The sequence below is a fragment of the Bemisia tabaci genome, chromosome 3, assembly GCF_918797505.1.
Source record: "Bemisia tabaci chromosome 3, PGI_BMITA_v3".
NCBI classification, from domain to species: Eukaryota; Metazoa; Arthropoda; class Insecta; order Hemiptera; family Aleyrodidae; genus Bemisia; species Bemisia tabaci.
The window spans coordinates 11,043,869-11,061,311 of NC_092795.1; the positions used below are offsets into that span (position 1 = coordinate 11,043,869).

The 17,443-nt window shown below is 36.2% G+C and overlaps 1 protein-coding gene across 3 annotated transcripts; it reads left to right on the forward strand.

The window, feature by feature from the left end:
• The first annotated feature begins 5,429 nt into the window (after positions 1-5,429).
• On the forward strand, positions 5,430-17,318 carry Oscillin (glucosamine-6-phosphate isomerase Oscillin). 3 transcript variants are annotated; one of them, XM_019062045.2, is made up of 8 exons: positions 5,431-5,679; positions 6,116-6,252; positions 8,056-8,157; positions 9,001-9,183; positions 10,065-10,249; positions 10,891-11,064; positions 12,238-12,384; positions 15,185-17,318. In XM_019062045.2, the coding sequence occupies exons 2-7, from the start codon at positions 6,129-6,131 to the stop codon at positions 12,322-12,324; spliced, it is 855 nt and encodes a 284-aa protein (XP_018917590.2). In that variant the 5' UTR covers positions 5,431-5,679; positions 6,116-6,128; the 3' UTR covers positions 12,325-12,384; positions 15,185-17,318. The 3 variants fall into 3 exon arrangements, with proteins under 3 accessions (XP_018917592.2, XP_018917590.2, XP_018917591.2); XM_019062046.2 differs by having other exon boundaries at positions 5,434-5,581; XM_019062047.2 differs by lacking the exon at positions 12,238-12,384 and having other exon boundaries at positions 5,430-5,679.
• The last annotated feature ends 125 nt before the right edge of the window (positions 17,319-17,443 follow it).

The window sequence follows — 17,443 nt, forward strand, 5'->3', positions numbered from 1 at the left end:
CTGCGCGGGGAGATTTGGCAACATGGAGATTGAGTTACGTCTTTTCGTGAGAAACGACGGACTGAGCCGTGACGTCACCGTGGGAATTCTCCGATCCGTTGAAACAGACGTCACGATGGTCAAGGTCGAATTTGTCCATGTGTTCGGTTTGCTCCTTTCTGCTGAATTCAGAATCAGACTGACTCGTATCTGTAACAACGACCTGAAATTCCTCGCGGACAGCCACAGCTCAGTTCGCTGGAGCAGGTAAATTCCTGCGGGCTGATTGTTGAAATTGATAGACAAAGCTAGAGTCCCTTTATACTGAGAGTCAAGACAATTCAGCTCATGGATGTCACAAAGGGGAATAAAGATTACAGAAATTGAACGTTTTTCGTAATCTTTGATCGGCCCATTCTCAAATGCCTTTCTCCGTTCCTCCTCTCGTTCCGTTTGTTCCTTGCCGAACCCGTAATTCCCTGGTCCATTCCAGATTATAATCTTTGCAATTGGTGAAAATGTAAGCTTTATTCCCGTTTGTGACACTGTGGAGGCCTAAAATACGGGAACCAATCAGAAATGGATTCAAATTGTCTTGACTCTCAGTATAAAGGGACTCTAGACAAAGCTAGGTATTGAAAAAGAAGACAGAGGGAGAATGGAGTGGTCTTATTGGTTGAAATGGGTTCCTGTAGACTAGAGGAAAAAATTATGGACAAACTGTTGGGTCTTTCGTGGATTGCCGTTAGTTAGACTATTACTTACCTCCTTTGTCCATTGCAACCACCAGCTTCCACCAATAGGATCCCACCATATCCTTTCTGCCTTTTTTGTCTATCGCTTTGTCTAACAATTTCAAAAATCAGCCTGCAGCACCGGATAAAAACTGTTTCCACGATAAAAATCGGACATGGATGCTGCTTTTTTAGTGTTGCTCATAAAAAAAGGGTGGCATCTCTTTTCCCATCGACATGAATCGCAAAAAGAATATCCAAAGACAAACATTCGATACGCTCATCGCAATTTGTGTTGATCAAAATAGAGAGCTGTCTATCTATATTCGTCGCTCACCTCCGACGTGAGAACGTATCTTCTTTTTCACGCGAGCCCCATTTTACATGTATAATAATTCATGCATTCTGGGGCTGGCGCAAAAGCGCATGAACGAGCTGATAATAACACTGGTTGTCAATCATTTCACTTCAGCACTTACAAACTTGTAATTCGAGGGCTTTCAATTCCGGATCCGCTTTTGTTCGCTCGAAAGTTCCTACTGCTAATATTTCTTTTTCCCTTTTTAACGAAATGCTACAAATAGACTTTAAAAAAAGACATCATTACCATGAGCTTTCTGACCCCCTAAATTTTAATTTTTTGTCCCAGTTCGTTCTACCATTCAACTGGACTGATTCCGATGCTTTTCGCGGCTATTAACAGGCGATAGTCCCCAGATGGGTTCGCTCTGTTCAGATTTTGAAAATATAACATAGGCTTTGTCATTACGTGATAGAGTTGCAAATTATCTCATTGAACCGATTTAAATTTGATTTTTTGTTACTGATCGTCCTAAAGATCCACGGTGCCGATTTTCATGATTATGGCGGCTATTGATAGGATACGGTTTCTAATGAGCCCACTCTAGTTAAATTAACCCCGAGGAATCCGCGAGGCGGGCCTCAGAAGAGAGCACGAAGCTCATCTCATCTAGGGAAAATCATGGCAGATTTTACAATGTTGACATTGGCTTATACCCGCATGAAATAGGCAGTGGAAAACTTGCAACGTCACGAATTGAGGTATATGGATATTTTTACCTCACCCTCGGTGATGAGAAAACGTGTCACTTTGCACACACTAAGGTGTAATTTCAATCGTAATTGCCATATCTTCCGCCATCACTTCGAAGCGATACGGTCGAAGCTGCGCTCTAAGCAACTATTCCACCATGGAAGTATTGCACAGTATCAGACGAAAATGAAGGCGCACGGCCTTGAGTAAATTGACTGGTATCATTTACCACGGTGTGAAGTCCTACAGACCCTATGATATGTGCAGCTCCTGTTACCTAGGTCGATTCTTGTAAAACTTGTTACCAAGTGGCGTTTTTTGACGGAGAACTTGAATTTCAATCGTTATGGTATGAGATTTGTGTGAGAGTCCTTACTTACTGGATCTTACCTCCGATTATTATAAGTTTTTAATATTTGATTTGATATAAGAAAACAAGATTACTGCTTTTATGAAGGTTAACTGAGCCAGTCGAGCTTCAATCTTGCCAAAAAAGTTAAGAGACAGTTTTGCCAGTCTGGTAAATATTTGAAGGCAGTTTTTTTTAACGCAAACATGTTTTTTTCTGAATCAATTTATGATGAGTGTCGGATACCTTTTTGGCACCTTTAAATCAGACTTTATACATTTTCATAACTTTTCTTTACCCAATAGAATTCATTCTAAGGGGCTCCTAATAGATTTCAGTTTTTATGTGAACCAGAAATATTACCTATCTAAGTTCCACCGTTTTCATGGCAGCTGACCACAAATATTTAGGCGCCGACTGTGGCTAAGACTTCAATTATTCGGGCGCAAACTTTGACCCTGACTTCACTTAGATATTTGGACACCAGTAAGGAAGGTTGAGGCACATTTTGCGCATGATGCCTTTTGAATTCTAATACAAAAATGAGCACTGTATCGTTTCTTAAGTTTCTCCTAAAGCATTCAATATTTTTTTACAAAACCTTTTGTAATTTCTGATCTCCACTGAGTAGGTCCCAGGACTATAGTGATGATCCAAATTCTCTTATTTCTTTAAGGGGAAATATTCACAGATCGGAGCACAACAGAACAGCCAGGAAACTCTTCATTGGAATCAGGAATTGATAGGTTGACAAAAACATATAATGTACTTTTACCGTCATCCTTACTGCTCTGAAAAATTAGGTAAATATGAAGGGTAAAAGAGTGCTGGTTCCATAATATTATACGAGGTAAATAGAGCCAAAAATTAAAATTAGAGATTGAAAAAATGACTTGTATGTTTCATTAAGAAACTAGGGGAGGGAGAGCGTTTAGACCAGGCATTCGTATAATCCCCCATCATTTGCCTGAGCTGAGCACTCTCTTGTTTCAGTTTTGCGCTGAGGTTACTTTATGTTTTAATCTCTAATTTTAATTTTTTTTCTTTTTCCGTTGTTTTCTCTCTGTACTAATTAAATTAGATGTGAAAGAAGACAGTGGATTACTAACTGTTGCTGCCGTCAATTGGGTAGACTTGTCTTACAAGTTAGAACTTCTGATCTAGATTTTTGTATCGATTATCAACTTTCTGGCATTAGTTACTATGATACGACATAAAATTACAAACAATGGTCCTTGTAGCTTACTTTTCATCATGTAACACCAGTGAAAAATAAGAGAGTTTTGGCAATTTAAAACCAATTGAAGCAATGACATCAACCTCATAGGTAAGTGTTGTCAAAGTGCTCATTGGCACTTTATCTGAACTGGTTCCAAATCCTTATCATCTTTGACGTCTGTGCATGAAATTTGAGCGAGTAAAAACAGGTAATTGTCAACATGTTTATAAAAGTAAAGCAATCCTGCTTGACAGCTATCAAATTCTACTCTGATATTTTCAGTGAATTCGGAGATGGTATCTTTAGGGGTGCAGAAACTTCCCAACACGTGACCGGCCGTTCGCGTGAAATGGGGGAACCCATGTGAGGACGAGAAAAATGGGGGAACCCATGTGAGGACAAAAAGTTGGGGGAACATTAGGAGGTTTGTTTGTTTGTTTTTGTTTTTTTTTTTTTAGGGGTTTAGGGGGAGCTTGACTGTTGAGTGCGCTACTTTGAGGGAACCTAACTGTCAAGCATGCTGTTTTTAGGGGAACAAACATTCAAGCGCGCTGTTTTTGGGGGAACCAAACCGTCGACCGCGTTACTTATGTGTCCGGCAAAATTCTGCGGTAACTTCAAATAGGGGAACCTAAATTTATTTGGGAGAACCCTTTGAAGTTTCTGCACTCCTGGGTATTTTATGGACTGTATTAGAGTAGACACAAATTAATTGTGATCTTGACAGCACCTCAAAATCGATAGGTAGCGTAAACAAACTATCACAATTGCGTGAAGGAGTGACAAATCTTTATGCTGGACAAAAATATAAAAAAGGTACAGACCCAAACACAAGAGCACATTCAGAACCAAGAGATAAAATCACGAAGACCTTCAGAGAATCTTGACAGGAAAAAATTATGAAGTAACACTACTGTGAGATTCCAAGTGATTAACCTTAAAAATCCACCCACTTACCAAAGAATTCGTGCTCTCCTAGAACTTGGCCTGGATTGATTCGTGAATGAAAGAACGGTTGACACTATTCGCGATAGGTCCTCGTAATTCGGGAAAATTCACATAAACTCAATCACAATCCGAGTAAGAAAAACCATTTACATTATCACTATTCCGCACTGTCTGCACCAAGAAACTGAGAACATACTCCAAGATTCAACGACTGAAAAACACGGAGGCTCTTCAAAAGCTGGACTACGGTGATACGAAGTAATCAATATGTAGTACGATGATAAAAAAATTGATTTGAAACGATAGATAAAAGATATCAGATAGTTTACACTTGAATCAAACTCAGACGAGCAGTCAACACGAACACAAACGCCGAGCTATCACTACTTACTACTCAGATTCTACTGTGTTGTCGTGTTGTGGTAGTAGTGGAGGAGGAGCTGTCAAGATGGAAACATGGGATAGTTCTGCGCGCACTGCAGTGTTGCCTGGTTGAATTTTTTTCTTTCATTAAGTAAACATCCAATATTAGATGAGAGAGTTACGAACAGCTGGCAAATGTGCATAATAAAGTTACGTATCCTGCTGCTCTGCTTGCTGCGGTGTTTCACGGCGCAACTCGGAGAGAAACACAAGTTTACATAGCTGCCGTTTCATGCTCGTATTGTCATTCTTTTAGGTTCTTTCCAGGGATTTTGAAAATTCAAAATAATATTTTCTCACATTTCAGATTGACTAGGAAAGAATAGGACAAGACTAGCGTCAATTTTCATTTTTTTTTACTTTTTTTGCTTTAATTTTTTTTTTTTATCACATATAATTGAAATAGAATTAATCTTCTGCAAGAAAATTTGTATGAAAATAACCGGATGATCTGCCCGTTGGAAATTACCAAGAGGTGATTACAACTTGCCGCTAAATGACTGTAACAAAGCTTGTTAAGGAATTGTTAAAGGGAGAGTTAAAGGCATGGCGAATTTTGAAATGCGCGCTCCTCACAAAATACGACGATTTGGCAACGGGGTTGCTCTCATTTGATCGATGGATGATGCTCTCCGTAGTGTTTTATTTACCTTTTTGTTATCATTACCCTCATTATCAGAGGTTGCGAAATAAAAATGAAATAAAAGATCTATGGTACCGTTAACTTTCGTCTTTTACCCATGCACACGCTGCAGACGCTGCAGCTGAGTGATAAGCTTTCAACTTTTCAATTATAATCCCCGATACATCGAAAAAACTTGATAATCACCCAGTTTTATCCTCTGCCACCTCCAGTATCAGTTCACAGCACAGCAGTAAGTAATCAGTCAGTTTCTGTCACTCTGTGTCAGTTCACTGTCGCCGAGTAGAACTTTCGCTTTTTAGGTCATTGCTCTTCAGTGCACTTTATATCGTAAGTATCTTGTTATAAATTGATCTCTTCCTGGTTATTATCACTAATTCACCTCTCTCCGATGGAATATTTATGCTTAATGATATAAATGTTTTCCTGACTTTGATTTTCAATGCATTCCACACCCACCTCCCCAAGATATCTCCACAAATACCGAGTATGTACCATTGTTAATTGGTACCCAATAATTTAACAGCAAGTTTAAATTTTCTACAGATTTCGTAGTTTTTGCCATCTGAGAGTATGTACGCAGACCATAAAACCCTGACCAGATGTATAGTAGTCTCCAAATTATACTTTTCACTGAAATTAAAGCTCAGATCAATCCTTGCAACAATATCTCCTGAACACTAACAGTAGATACCCGATCAATTTTGACCTGCATTGTCGCCGTTTTGATTTACCTATAATTTGATCCATTTTGTAATTCTTTCAGTTTTCAATAGAAGATGCGGCTCATTATTTTGGATGATGTTGACAGAGTTGCAGAATGGTCAGCGAAATATGTTCTCAAGCGAATCAATGATTTTAAACCTGGTCCAGATCGTTACTTTGTATTAGGGCTACCCACAGGTCAGTTCACCGATCATTAATCTTGAAAGGGAGTCCAGTCCCTGTTCCTCTCTCCTGCATTCTATTCACCACATCTGAAGGAGTTAGGTACCTAACAAGGTTTCAATTTTAATCAGCGCCTCTTTCAACATTGTTGCAACCACAACATTTTGAGGAGACTGAATTTCTGTTAGAAAATTTAAAATGTATGATTCCTGGACTAAACTGTCCATCAAAAGTTTAAAATGATGATTCAGAAGATTTAGTAACATCATAAAAAAAAATTGATAGCCGATTAACTTTGGGTCTAAAAAATCTGTTTTAGTGAGGGGAAACAACATTATTCTCAGATTTTTTTTCTCTCTCTCCCCCTCTCCCTCTCCCCCTCCCCTTATTTGCTGCTGTAAGACAAGAAAAGCAATATTGATTCCTTAAGGTTAATCAAGTAGATAAGTCAAGGAGCGATGAGTCTCCCCAAGAAAAGGGACTCTTTTGTCTCAGTTTATGGGTACCTGAAAAGTTCATTAATATGAGCCCAACAAGTGGCAAAAATAAAACCTTTAGATGACGGAAACCTATTATGAAGTTTTTAGCTCATGGTTAAAAGGTAATTAAGGTGTTAAATTTGTGTCGATTATACCTTGTACAGCTTCAAAATTAAATGCTGAAATATTTGACAGTAACGTAAATGATTCACTACTGTGAGGTAGCTTTGAATTCAAGTTAGAAAGACTAACAGCGACTTTTCTCCTTAACAGTATTTGAATTTTGAAGCGTCCTCTGCCGAAAGTAAACAGTAAAGTAACTTACTTTCTTACAATGTTTAATTTTAGCTACATGTTGATGAAATTCTCGGATTTCTAAAGCAAATAGGCAACATTTAAGTATGGAGGCCTTCTACTTACCTGACAGAACATGTTTTGTACCTGAGGGGCACATTGCAGGCGTGCAGAAAATGCTTGATCACAAGTCCAAGCGGGCGTGTGAAAATTTTGAAAGGCTCTTAAAACTGTAAAGGGAGGTGGCAATTTTAATGGGTCGAATGTCCAAAATCAAAGGAAACAGGGAGAAAAAGGTCCTTATTTTTGTAGTGGGGGGGGGAGAACTTTTATCAAAGCCAGGTAGGAAAATGTTTAAAGCCGACAGGCAAGCAATTCAGAACAAGGAAAGTTTGAAAGATTCTGCACCCGTGACATATTGTAGTGGCCTTAAATTGACAACATGATTTTTCCATTGATTTTTCTTTAAAAAAAAATGCAGCATCTTTTCCCCCTGTTTGCCTAAAGGTCATATCGATGGTGAAACTACCAGATGACGTATCTCATGTGTGGTGTCTAAAAATCTCTGCTCCTGTTTTATTTTTTTGAAGAACAAATCAATATCATCTCTTGAAATTTTCAGAGTTTCCTTTGCACAGAGAAGAAAAAACACAGAAGTTTTCAAGAATTATCATAGAGTAGTTTTCCATTTAAAAATTAAAGTATGACAGGAGGTCTACAACTTCACAAACCACGATACATGGTCTGGTAGTTTCACGGTCGATATAACTTTGATCAGAGGCTGTGAACTACTGAGACGCAACACACTACAAACAAATCAGTTTTCAGGGCTGTATAACACTACATCTAATATGACAAGTATGTTAATAATCATCGTCAAAAATGTTGTTTCTGTATGTATTAATCTAAAAAACACCCTCTTTTGTATCCATTCTAGTGGCCTCAAGCTTATCAATTTCAAATCAGAAGATTTTAATGGCTTGGTGTCAGAGGCTTTTTCGAAGCAATTTTTCTTTTTTTAATGTGCAGTATATTAAATTTTCAGGTGGAACACCCTTGGGCATGTACAAGAAGTTGATTGAATTCCATAAGGCAGGAAAACTTTCATTCAAATATGTTAAAACTTTCAACATGGATGAGTATGTCGGTAAGTTGTCTTTTTTTTCCTTTTGAGGAAAAGTACCTCGAGTTTTGCATTAATTTCAAAATTGCCCTAATGAAATGGCTGGATTAATGTTGTTGGATTATTATTGTTTGTTATTTTATGAACAAATTGTTTTGTTGTCAAGAGAAAGCTCCTCCTGTCCAATATTCTAACATCAGTTGTTTAATGAAGAATATGATGAATACCTCAAAATGATCACTGAGAACAGGCTTACAAAGTTGACAGGACTTGCTGAATATAATTGAATTTTTAAAGATAATTCCCTTTATCCTCTGTAAATAAAAAAAACTCTCTGGAAAAATTTATCTCCGCCATTTTTCCATGTCTCTCAGGATCTCATTTTTTTTTTTTTTTCAAGAGTGAAAAGTCAGTGTAAATCCTCCTTTAATTACCTATGTATTTAAAAAAGCATGGATAAAGACCAGTGCTTTGTGACAATTATCAGTAATTGTTTGGATGCAATTTATGTAATAGCTCTACCAATTGATTTTATCCCACCCAGTCACCAAATTGTTGGAGAATTTTCTTGTAATGTCATCTCTCAGTTTAACTCGAGGTATGGGGAAATCTGGCATTGTCACTTGCTTCTTACAAATTTTTCAGATAAATAATTATAGGAGATAAGACGGTGATTTAAATGTATATAACGAAGCTCTCTAAGTTCAAGATTCAAAGTTCAAATGGACCTTTATTGTTCTACCCACGCTACTTTTTTATTCTAGCAGATTCTCATGTGGTGAATTTTACATTTATGAAGATGAAATTACATTATTTCAGGAAACTCTTTTTGATGCCACAAGTAACAAAAATGTTGGTATTTTCCAGGATTACCTCAAGATCACCCAGAGAGCTACCACTACTACATGTTCTATAACTTCTTGCAGCATATTGACATAGAACCTGAAAATGCTCATATCTTAGATGGAAATGCTCCAGATTTGCAGAAAGAGTGTGAAGAATATGAACGGAAAATCCAAGAAGCTGGGGGCGTGCATCTCTTCATAGGGGGTAATTCTAAATTTGATTAATAAGACCCATATTTTACTAAAAATGTAATTAAGAATTAGAAAAAATCAATAGAATGTGACTCCTAAAATAGTGTTCTTTCTTTATACTTAGATTTGAATCAACAGAATCATATTGCATGCAAGCCATTTTTTTAATTAGTCTTCCAAATGAAAACAAGTATCAAATTTTGCAAAACGAGGAATAATTTTTTTCGACATAGGGCACACAAGTATCACTCTAAATAGTTTTCCATTTTGGACTTTCCTTATCCCTTCAGAATGTATAATTATGTTCCTCAAACCTGGCTTATGCGAATCAAGCAATTTCATGTGAAAACACATCAATAGAATGTGACTCCAAAAATAATTTTCTTACTTTATACTTATTGTTAGATTTGAATTAACAGAAACAGACTCAATGCGTGAAAGCCCTTTTTCGAATTAGTATTCCAAATGTAGTGAAAATAATTTCTACTAGAGTAAATGCTGAAGATTATGTTGCATTTGTATTGAATTTTGTATAAACGATGTTCTAGGCCTAGATTAGGTCCAGCGGTAGACTTAAGTCTTGAATTCAACATTTCCAAATAGAGGCCCCCAAATTTTCAATTTTATATCTTTGAGGGAATGCAAATTGCAGGAAAATGTTACATATCAAAATTAAGTCGGCAAAAGGTTCCTGAAAAAGTTGTAGAAACGTTATGAATAATTTTAGCTGTGGTCATGAGTAACGTTATAGCATCCTTATTACAACTTTTTTGGCACCCATTTGCCAGGCGAAAATAAGATTTTAATTCAATGGTATCAGCTTGTTATAGTTTTAATTCAAGTTAAACGTTCAAGTTAATTCAAGTGCCTCTATTTTCCCCCTCTTTTTGGCAGGAATTGGACCGGATGGACACATAGCATTTAATGAGCCTGGATCATCTTTAGTCTCACGCACGAGAGTGAAAACCTTGGCGTATGAGACATTAGAAGCAAATGCCAGGTTCTTTGGTAATGACATCACAAAAGTGCCTCAAGAAGCATTGACTGTAGGAGTTGGCACCGTAATGGATGCCAAAGAGGTTGGTTTCCATGTAAACAGAAGATTTTTAGCTGGATCAGTTGGTCAGTTACAATCCATATCTAATTCCGATAGTCGAACCCTATCGCTACAAAAAAATAATGAACTCTGTCCCAATGCCAAGTTTCTATGGTTAATATTGACAAAAATGTCCGCTTTTAAAAGATGATCTGTTTGACATATTTGTCTAAATATCTTTCTAACTCGCTAAAACTAAAAGATGAATGAGAACAAAAATATATACAAATTATAACTGTGTGAAGATTATGCGATGAAGTATCCTAAGAATTCCTTGAAATATTTTGCTTTAACCTTTTGCTTGCAGTGTAAAATGATACAAAAAATCGAGTCATATAGAACTTTACGCCAGGCATATTGCAAGTAACGAAATATTTTTATTCTTACCGCGATCAACTGGCCTCATAAATTTTTTAGGTTTCAAAAATTTGTCAACTTCTTAGATTTTCCTACAATTTTCAGTTGAAATCTCTTGCAAAAAATTCCATTTACCATCCATAATTTTGAAGAACAATTCCCGTGAGCCTTCATTGGGATTGTGTAATCAGACGTAATATAATCCCTTGGAAGATTTTAGTAGGTTATTACATAAATATTGACCACCACAGCTTTCCTTATTTCCAGGTCATGATACTGATCACAGGTTCGCACAAAGCTTATGCTTTATACAAAGCGATTGAAGAAGGTGTGAATCACATGTGGACTGTATCAGCGTTCCAACAACACCCGCACACAATCATTGTTTGTGATGAGGATGCAACCAACGAACTTCGAGTTAAGACTGTCAAGTATTTTAAGGTAATTTTTGCCCATCTACTTTATTAAAACTTTTTTTTTAAAAAAAGTAAATTAAGGCGTTAGGCCTCAATTATAATTTGTATATTTTAATAAGTATGTATCCATTTCCTTTCGATTTTTAATTTTTTCTGAGTCTTAATTGGATTATTTTCATGAACGGGTCTACAGGGAATGAATGTTTGTTTTCAGAATAAATTTCCAAATTTTGACGTTAAATTACTGAAAAATTAGAACAAAAGTATAGCATTTGAAAGGGTCGTTGCTCAATGTATGGTATGAATCAATGAAACATACGCTCTTGACTTCTTTCTTTGGTTCTTCAACCTCAAAATATTATTTGTATTTTACTCAAGAGGAAAGTGTTTACCATCCTTGGATCTAGTTTTCTGGAACTCAGTCAAAGAAAACTGAGAAAATGATGTACTGATGAGGAGAATAAGTTTGATGTGTATCAAAATAAGTACACCTAAAGCTCAGTTTTAACCAGAAAGTTTCGCCATTGACTTTTTCCCTCTGAAAATGGTTACCATCACTGGTTTCTGTGTGTCCGTTTCAGATTGCAGGCCATAAAAGAAGTTTACTATTCGGCCTACAAAAATTTATATTCCATCAATTATGCCAATCTAAACAGGAAATTATTAAACAAGGCTCAAATTTTATAGAACAGTTTACATACAGGTGTAAGTTGCGGAAAGAATGTCGATTTTGCTATTCGATCATTGTCTGCAACGTTGAGGAACCAAGAATAGCTTGAGCCTGTTGTGAAAAAAACTCAATCTCCCTACAGCTGAGTTTTGAATTTTTTTCTCGACATTTAGTTAGTTGAATTTACTAGTTAGTTTTCGTAACTTGCGGTCGACCGCAGCTCGTAAAATCTGAGCTCAGGCTGTCAAGGAAAGAGCCAATTTGCATTCCCCTCTTTCCAAAAATAAAAAGTGATAAAAAGTGAAAATCTATTTCAATTGAAATTATCCAGGAACTAACAATATTTGTGTAAATATGTACTTATTGTGAGCCCTGTGAAGTGTGTTGCTCTCTTTTTTTCCATCTTTTATGAGCTCACAATTAAATCGCCACCTCCAAAAATGTGTAGAAATTTCCTGTAAACTTTGCTGTTTTATGAACAAAGACTGCCATTTTTAATTCTTTCATCGTTCTATGTATTTCTCGCAGGCTTTAGGTGAAGTGCATCAGCAACTAATTGAATCGAATCCTGTCAGCAAAAAGGGCTCTGTTCTATCTGGTGTTAAGGGAGATTAACAATTGCTACTTCTCCGTAGTTTAGACGTCTCTTTAATCTTTCTTTCTACTTTGCTATTGGTAATTGGGTTTCTTTCTTATCTCTAAATCGATTTATAAATGCATTAACATGCTTGACTGAGGGTCATATTCTCAGTCATCCCTTTGACAATTCTTTTCCACAGGGAGGTCCCTAATAGTTTACATCGGGATTAAAGGAGGTTCAACGAGACGTTTAGTGTGGCATCATAACAAGGAAAATTGTTACCAAACTCCTGTTAAAAGCATCAATTTGACTTCAGAAATAGATTCCTATAAGATAATGCAAATATTTGTCACTGCAAAAAATATAAGATATGAAGGAAAATATATCGCAGATTTTGTAGATTTGTCCCTACCCACCATTAATTTATCAAAATCATACAATTTTTTCTCTGTTAGTTTACATATTTTTCAATGGCAAATTACTGTAGTGCCTTGTGAGGATCAATTTTTACAGTAAAATTGAGGGGCTTGGAGGACAAGGCACAGTTTTTGAAAAATTGAGTTACAAATGATTTCTAGTAAAACTAGTCTTGATACAAATTGTGTGATAAATTTGCTCCAAAATTCCAATTTTTAAGCATTGAAAAGTCAGTTTAAACTTTCTTTCCGCCATTAAGATCCATGCAATTTTGAAATTTCAAACACATATTTCTCGAAATAGCCGAAAATTATGCGCCTTATCCTCCAAGCCTTCAATTGATGAGTTCGACTCCATTTCCGTAAGTACTGTCTTTTCTATAAGCTTTGTCAAAGGTCTTCATAAACCTCCCTCCTCCCTTAGTCCCAATGTAAACCATATGGGGTTTACCTAAGGAAAGAAGCTGTTTAAGGAGCAACTGTGAATACAACCATTTAATTCAGGAAACCAAATCTTCATCGAAGGAACTTTGAAGGAACTTCGAAATTACTCTGACAAAATTGGTCTTTCAGAGTGTGCTTTGGCATCACAACTCTTTTTCAGCAAAATGCTCTAATTGAAAATTTCCTGACAAAATAATAATAGACTGAGAGGAAAAATTCTTGTCTCTTCTCTATTGCTTTTTTTTTTTTGCACGTTTCATTAACCAAAAACTAACTCATTCGCTGCAGATAAGTATGCCTCTTGTATAGTATAGGGAGAAAAATTTGCAGGGAAAAAGTTTATTATTCATTAACCTCAGTTTCTCGAATTACTAACCTTATTTATCCCCAGTTATTGTGTGAATATCTTGCCTGATCCTTTGATGAAGTAAATTTCAATTTTGACTGACCTTCATCAGAATCCAATGAATTTATCTTATCTTATTCCATAATATAAAAGCATAAGAACAACGTATAATATCTGAGGGGCAAAGCCCTCAGAGGGTTAGACCACAAAGGGGTCAGGAGGCGTAGCCCTCCCCCCTCTCCCATTTGACCACAAATTGAAAGCCTATGGAAGGACATTTAGCGTAGACTTGATTATTTGAATTACAAGCCAGTTCTTAACATTTTGTGTTTGCCTCTGATATACCCAAGGCAGAGCGTAGATGAAATGAAATTATGTGATCGGTTGGTCGCAGCACTTTTTATCTTTGCTTTTATGTGACCAGTTATTTCACAGGCTTAAGAAACTCTCTGTCAGTGATCGACAAGTATTAGATTCTCATGATCGATCAGGACATGACGAGGAAAGTGAGCGGGATAACCGAACAATCATCCCACTCTATTTCATTTTATTCTCTTCTTGTCCTTTCAATAACTGTGAGATCTCTTGATTGAGCCTTTGTGCACAACGGAAACAGGTTTATCAGTGCGGCCATATTTTTCCTTCCTGGCATTTGTATAATCTATTCCCCATATATCTTACATATCTCTTTTTACTCCTGTAATTAACTACCTCTGAACCCTGATTTCCTCATTGCCTGGTCGGAACGCTTCTGCACCCCATCTGATCACAATTCTTTGTTACACACAGCTGGCGATCCCAAAAATTTCTTACCCATCAACATTTCAGCTCTTCCTTGCAATTTCGGTAGATTACCCACAGGAAACGACAGAAATTTTTTTGGTTTCAGTCTAGGATTACACAATGAAGAACTAGGCACACAATACCAAGAAATTCAGTGCCGACTAAATTTCGATATTATTTGATATAATATCCCTCATGGCTTCAAGCTTTCACAATTGAACTTCCTATGTGCCAATCTCGAGGAAAACAGGGCTGAAATAAAAAACAGTTTTCGGTGTGTTTACACCTAATAGACGGTAGGTGGACGGAGGTTTAAGTAAAGACGTTGCAATTTCTTAGTGGTGATCGTGGAGAGCTTTTGTTTTATTGCAGGTCAGATGGACAAGAATAATTAAATTCGTTCGAATGATAGGCCTCCAGTGCAGCATCCACACACAAACACATAGCATTAGTCCCACATCCCCATTAGAAAATGCTTGTAAGATGGACGAAAGATTAGCATTCCAGCCCTGCCTTTTTCGATGTTGGTACATAGAGAGTTCCATCCTGAAAAGTCATTGCACCTAATCGAGAGATCATAAGGAACATCATATCAAATAGTATTGAAATTGAGCCAGCGCCAAATTTTTCGGCATTCTGTGTTAGGTCCATGGTGGCTTTCCTTTACAAGTCTTTATTAAACTTGGATGTGAATTAAAGCGCCTATTTACATGTTACATGTTTTTTTTAAATTTTTCACTGAACACAGCTCTAGCGATCAATGAAACAACTTCCAAATAAGATGACTTTAGTCATCTCAGGGTAATTTCCTACAATAGCTCGTTCTAAACAACTTGACGTAGAATTTTTGACTACCACAAGGCACCGATCTGAGCAAAGACTAATCTGGCTTTCTTTTACTTTCAGAACTTATCAGTGGTTCACAGCAAACTGGTAAATGATGTCTAACTCTTCAAATCCATTCAGAATGTGAGACTGATCGACCCTAGCCGCATCACTTTGTTTGAACTCACAGTCAGTTCATCTACTGCGAGGTGCAGGAGATTGGCACCCTCATTTTATTGGTTGATTTGTTATAATTTTGTTTTTTTGTTTTTCTGTTTTATGCCAATGTTTGATTTCTTCTCTTCAGTTCTAATTGTGCCTATGTTTTATTCGAATGAAGCAAATTAAACAATCAGAACCATAAGGAATAGTGATATGCTTTTATGCAAAGTGATATGAGGTAACAGGAGTGGTCGAAAAAATTTTAAAAAAAATTAACCTCAACATGAATTACTTAATCCATGTCCTATCAAATTTTCATTCCATTTATTTTATTTAATGCTATTCTCCAGAGACTCAAGAAATTAGGAACTTTTTAATCAAGCTCGGCTCTTCTTTACACTGATTTTTAAATAATTTTAAATTTATTTTTACCTTCAATTTGAGCTTTATGAATAATATTTTATGGTAATTATGTCTCTCGAACCACTACGTCTCTTATATCATTTTATTTGAGCATTTTACTGAAAAAAATTGAAGCTTTAATATTTAATCCCTCAATAGATAAAATGGTTTCTCAGGTATTGCATCATTACATCTTTACAAATACAGACTTTGTGAAGATTGAAGGTTTTAATTTTTTTAGTTGTTTTTTCAAGGTTTTGTGAGGTGTTCGACTTGAGAGCTATGAATAAATCAGAAACTATACATTTACAGTGGCTAAGTGTACAGAAATTATAAAGCCTGAATGTACGATACTTGAGCTTTAATGGATTTTGAGTTGAAAATACCGAACCAACGCTTGTAGAATTCGCATAGTTTTTATTCTATTCAAGTTGGGACGGATAGCAATAGTCTTCATTTCTCTTTTAGGATGCACTTGATTATACAGGATTATGAGGGTAGGAAGGACCGACCCGAATTTTAGAGAAAATTAAATCTGGAGTAATTCTGAGATCAACTAGTCATATACTCTCCCCTGTTAAAAAGAAAAAACGCCATAGTGTATTTTCCGAAGGAAATACACTATTGTGTACAAAGGAATCACAAATTACCTCTTAAATTGAGTGGTACAAAGGAATTTATCTTCAAAAGTATTTTTCTCTATTTCAAGTTGATATGTTTAGGTTGGTTCCTTTCCCTGATTTCGGCCCAACTATCGATTGGTTCTTAAAAATAGGTTCAAGGAATTTAGCTTCGTCTTCAGCGAGAGTTTTTACTTGTCTGATATTGCCTTAATTTTTCACAATGAAATTTTTCTTTGTGCGCTTTTAGCTCCGTGGAATAATTGAATATTTTCAGTATGTAATCGTCTTTACAAGAATTCCCAGGTCTCAAAGGCGTGTTTTCCAGAAATGTGCTTCTTGCCAAGTTTGGTCAGACATTCTGTACCTTGTGTTTTTGATAGGAAGTATTTCCTATTAGCAGAAAAACTTATTTTTGAGCTTTATGCTAAGGTGTTGATTCCCCTTATGCTGTAAATCAGTAAATTTTTGCTGTTTCAGCTTAATTTTGATGAGGATTCTCTACTCCAGAGGAGACTTTTAGTATTATTGAGTGAAGCTTCATTATGATAGCGGTAATAATTATAGCAAAGAACTCACGCCACCAAGTCTTCGTCTTTTTTTTTTTTTTCCAAGTGTCCATTAATGAACAAGTCCTGCAAGGACAAAGTGTCTTGAGATTGCATACTAGCACCAATTTTTCTTTTTTAGGAAGACAGCGATAATTCTAGTTAATTCATTCATTTAATAACCATCTCAATTATTTCTTCCTGCAATAAGTAACTACTTGTGTTCATTCCTCTCAAAATGCTGTGTAACAACTGGGAGAATACTTTCCACGATTTTTCCGTTTGTGCCGTAACTTTTTCAAGTCAAAATATTCTAGAAAAGCAAGTGGCTGATGATCAATCACTTGGTTTAATTTTAAGACAACCAGTACCTTTAGATTGTTACAACTTACAATGGTTTTTATTATATTTTTTTACCTTTTATCTTGTACTCATGCTGTTTTTACTAACCCTTTTTTAAGAGTAATAAAAAATAATGCCAAATTATCGGTTTTTCTTGTCAGTTTGAGCTACAAATCGACATACATTTCTGCTGAACGGAACTATGTGCATTATGATGTGAGCCCTGTTATGCATATATTCTAATGGGTCTCAAGGCTCATGTCTAA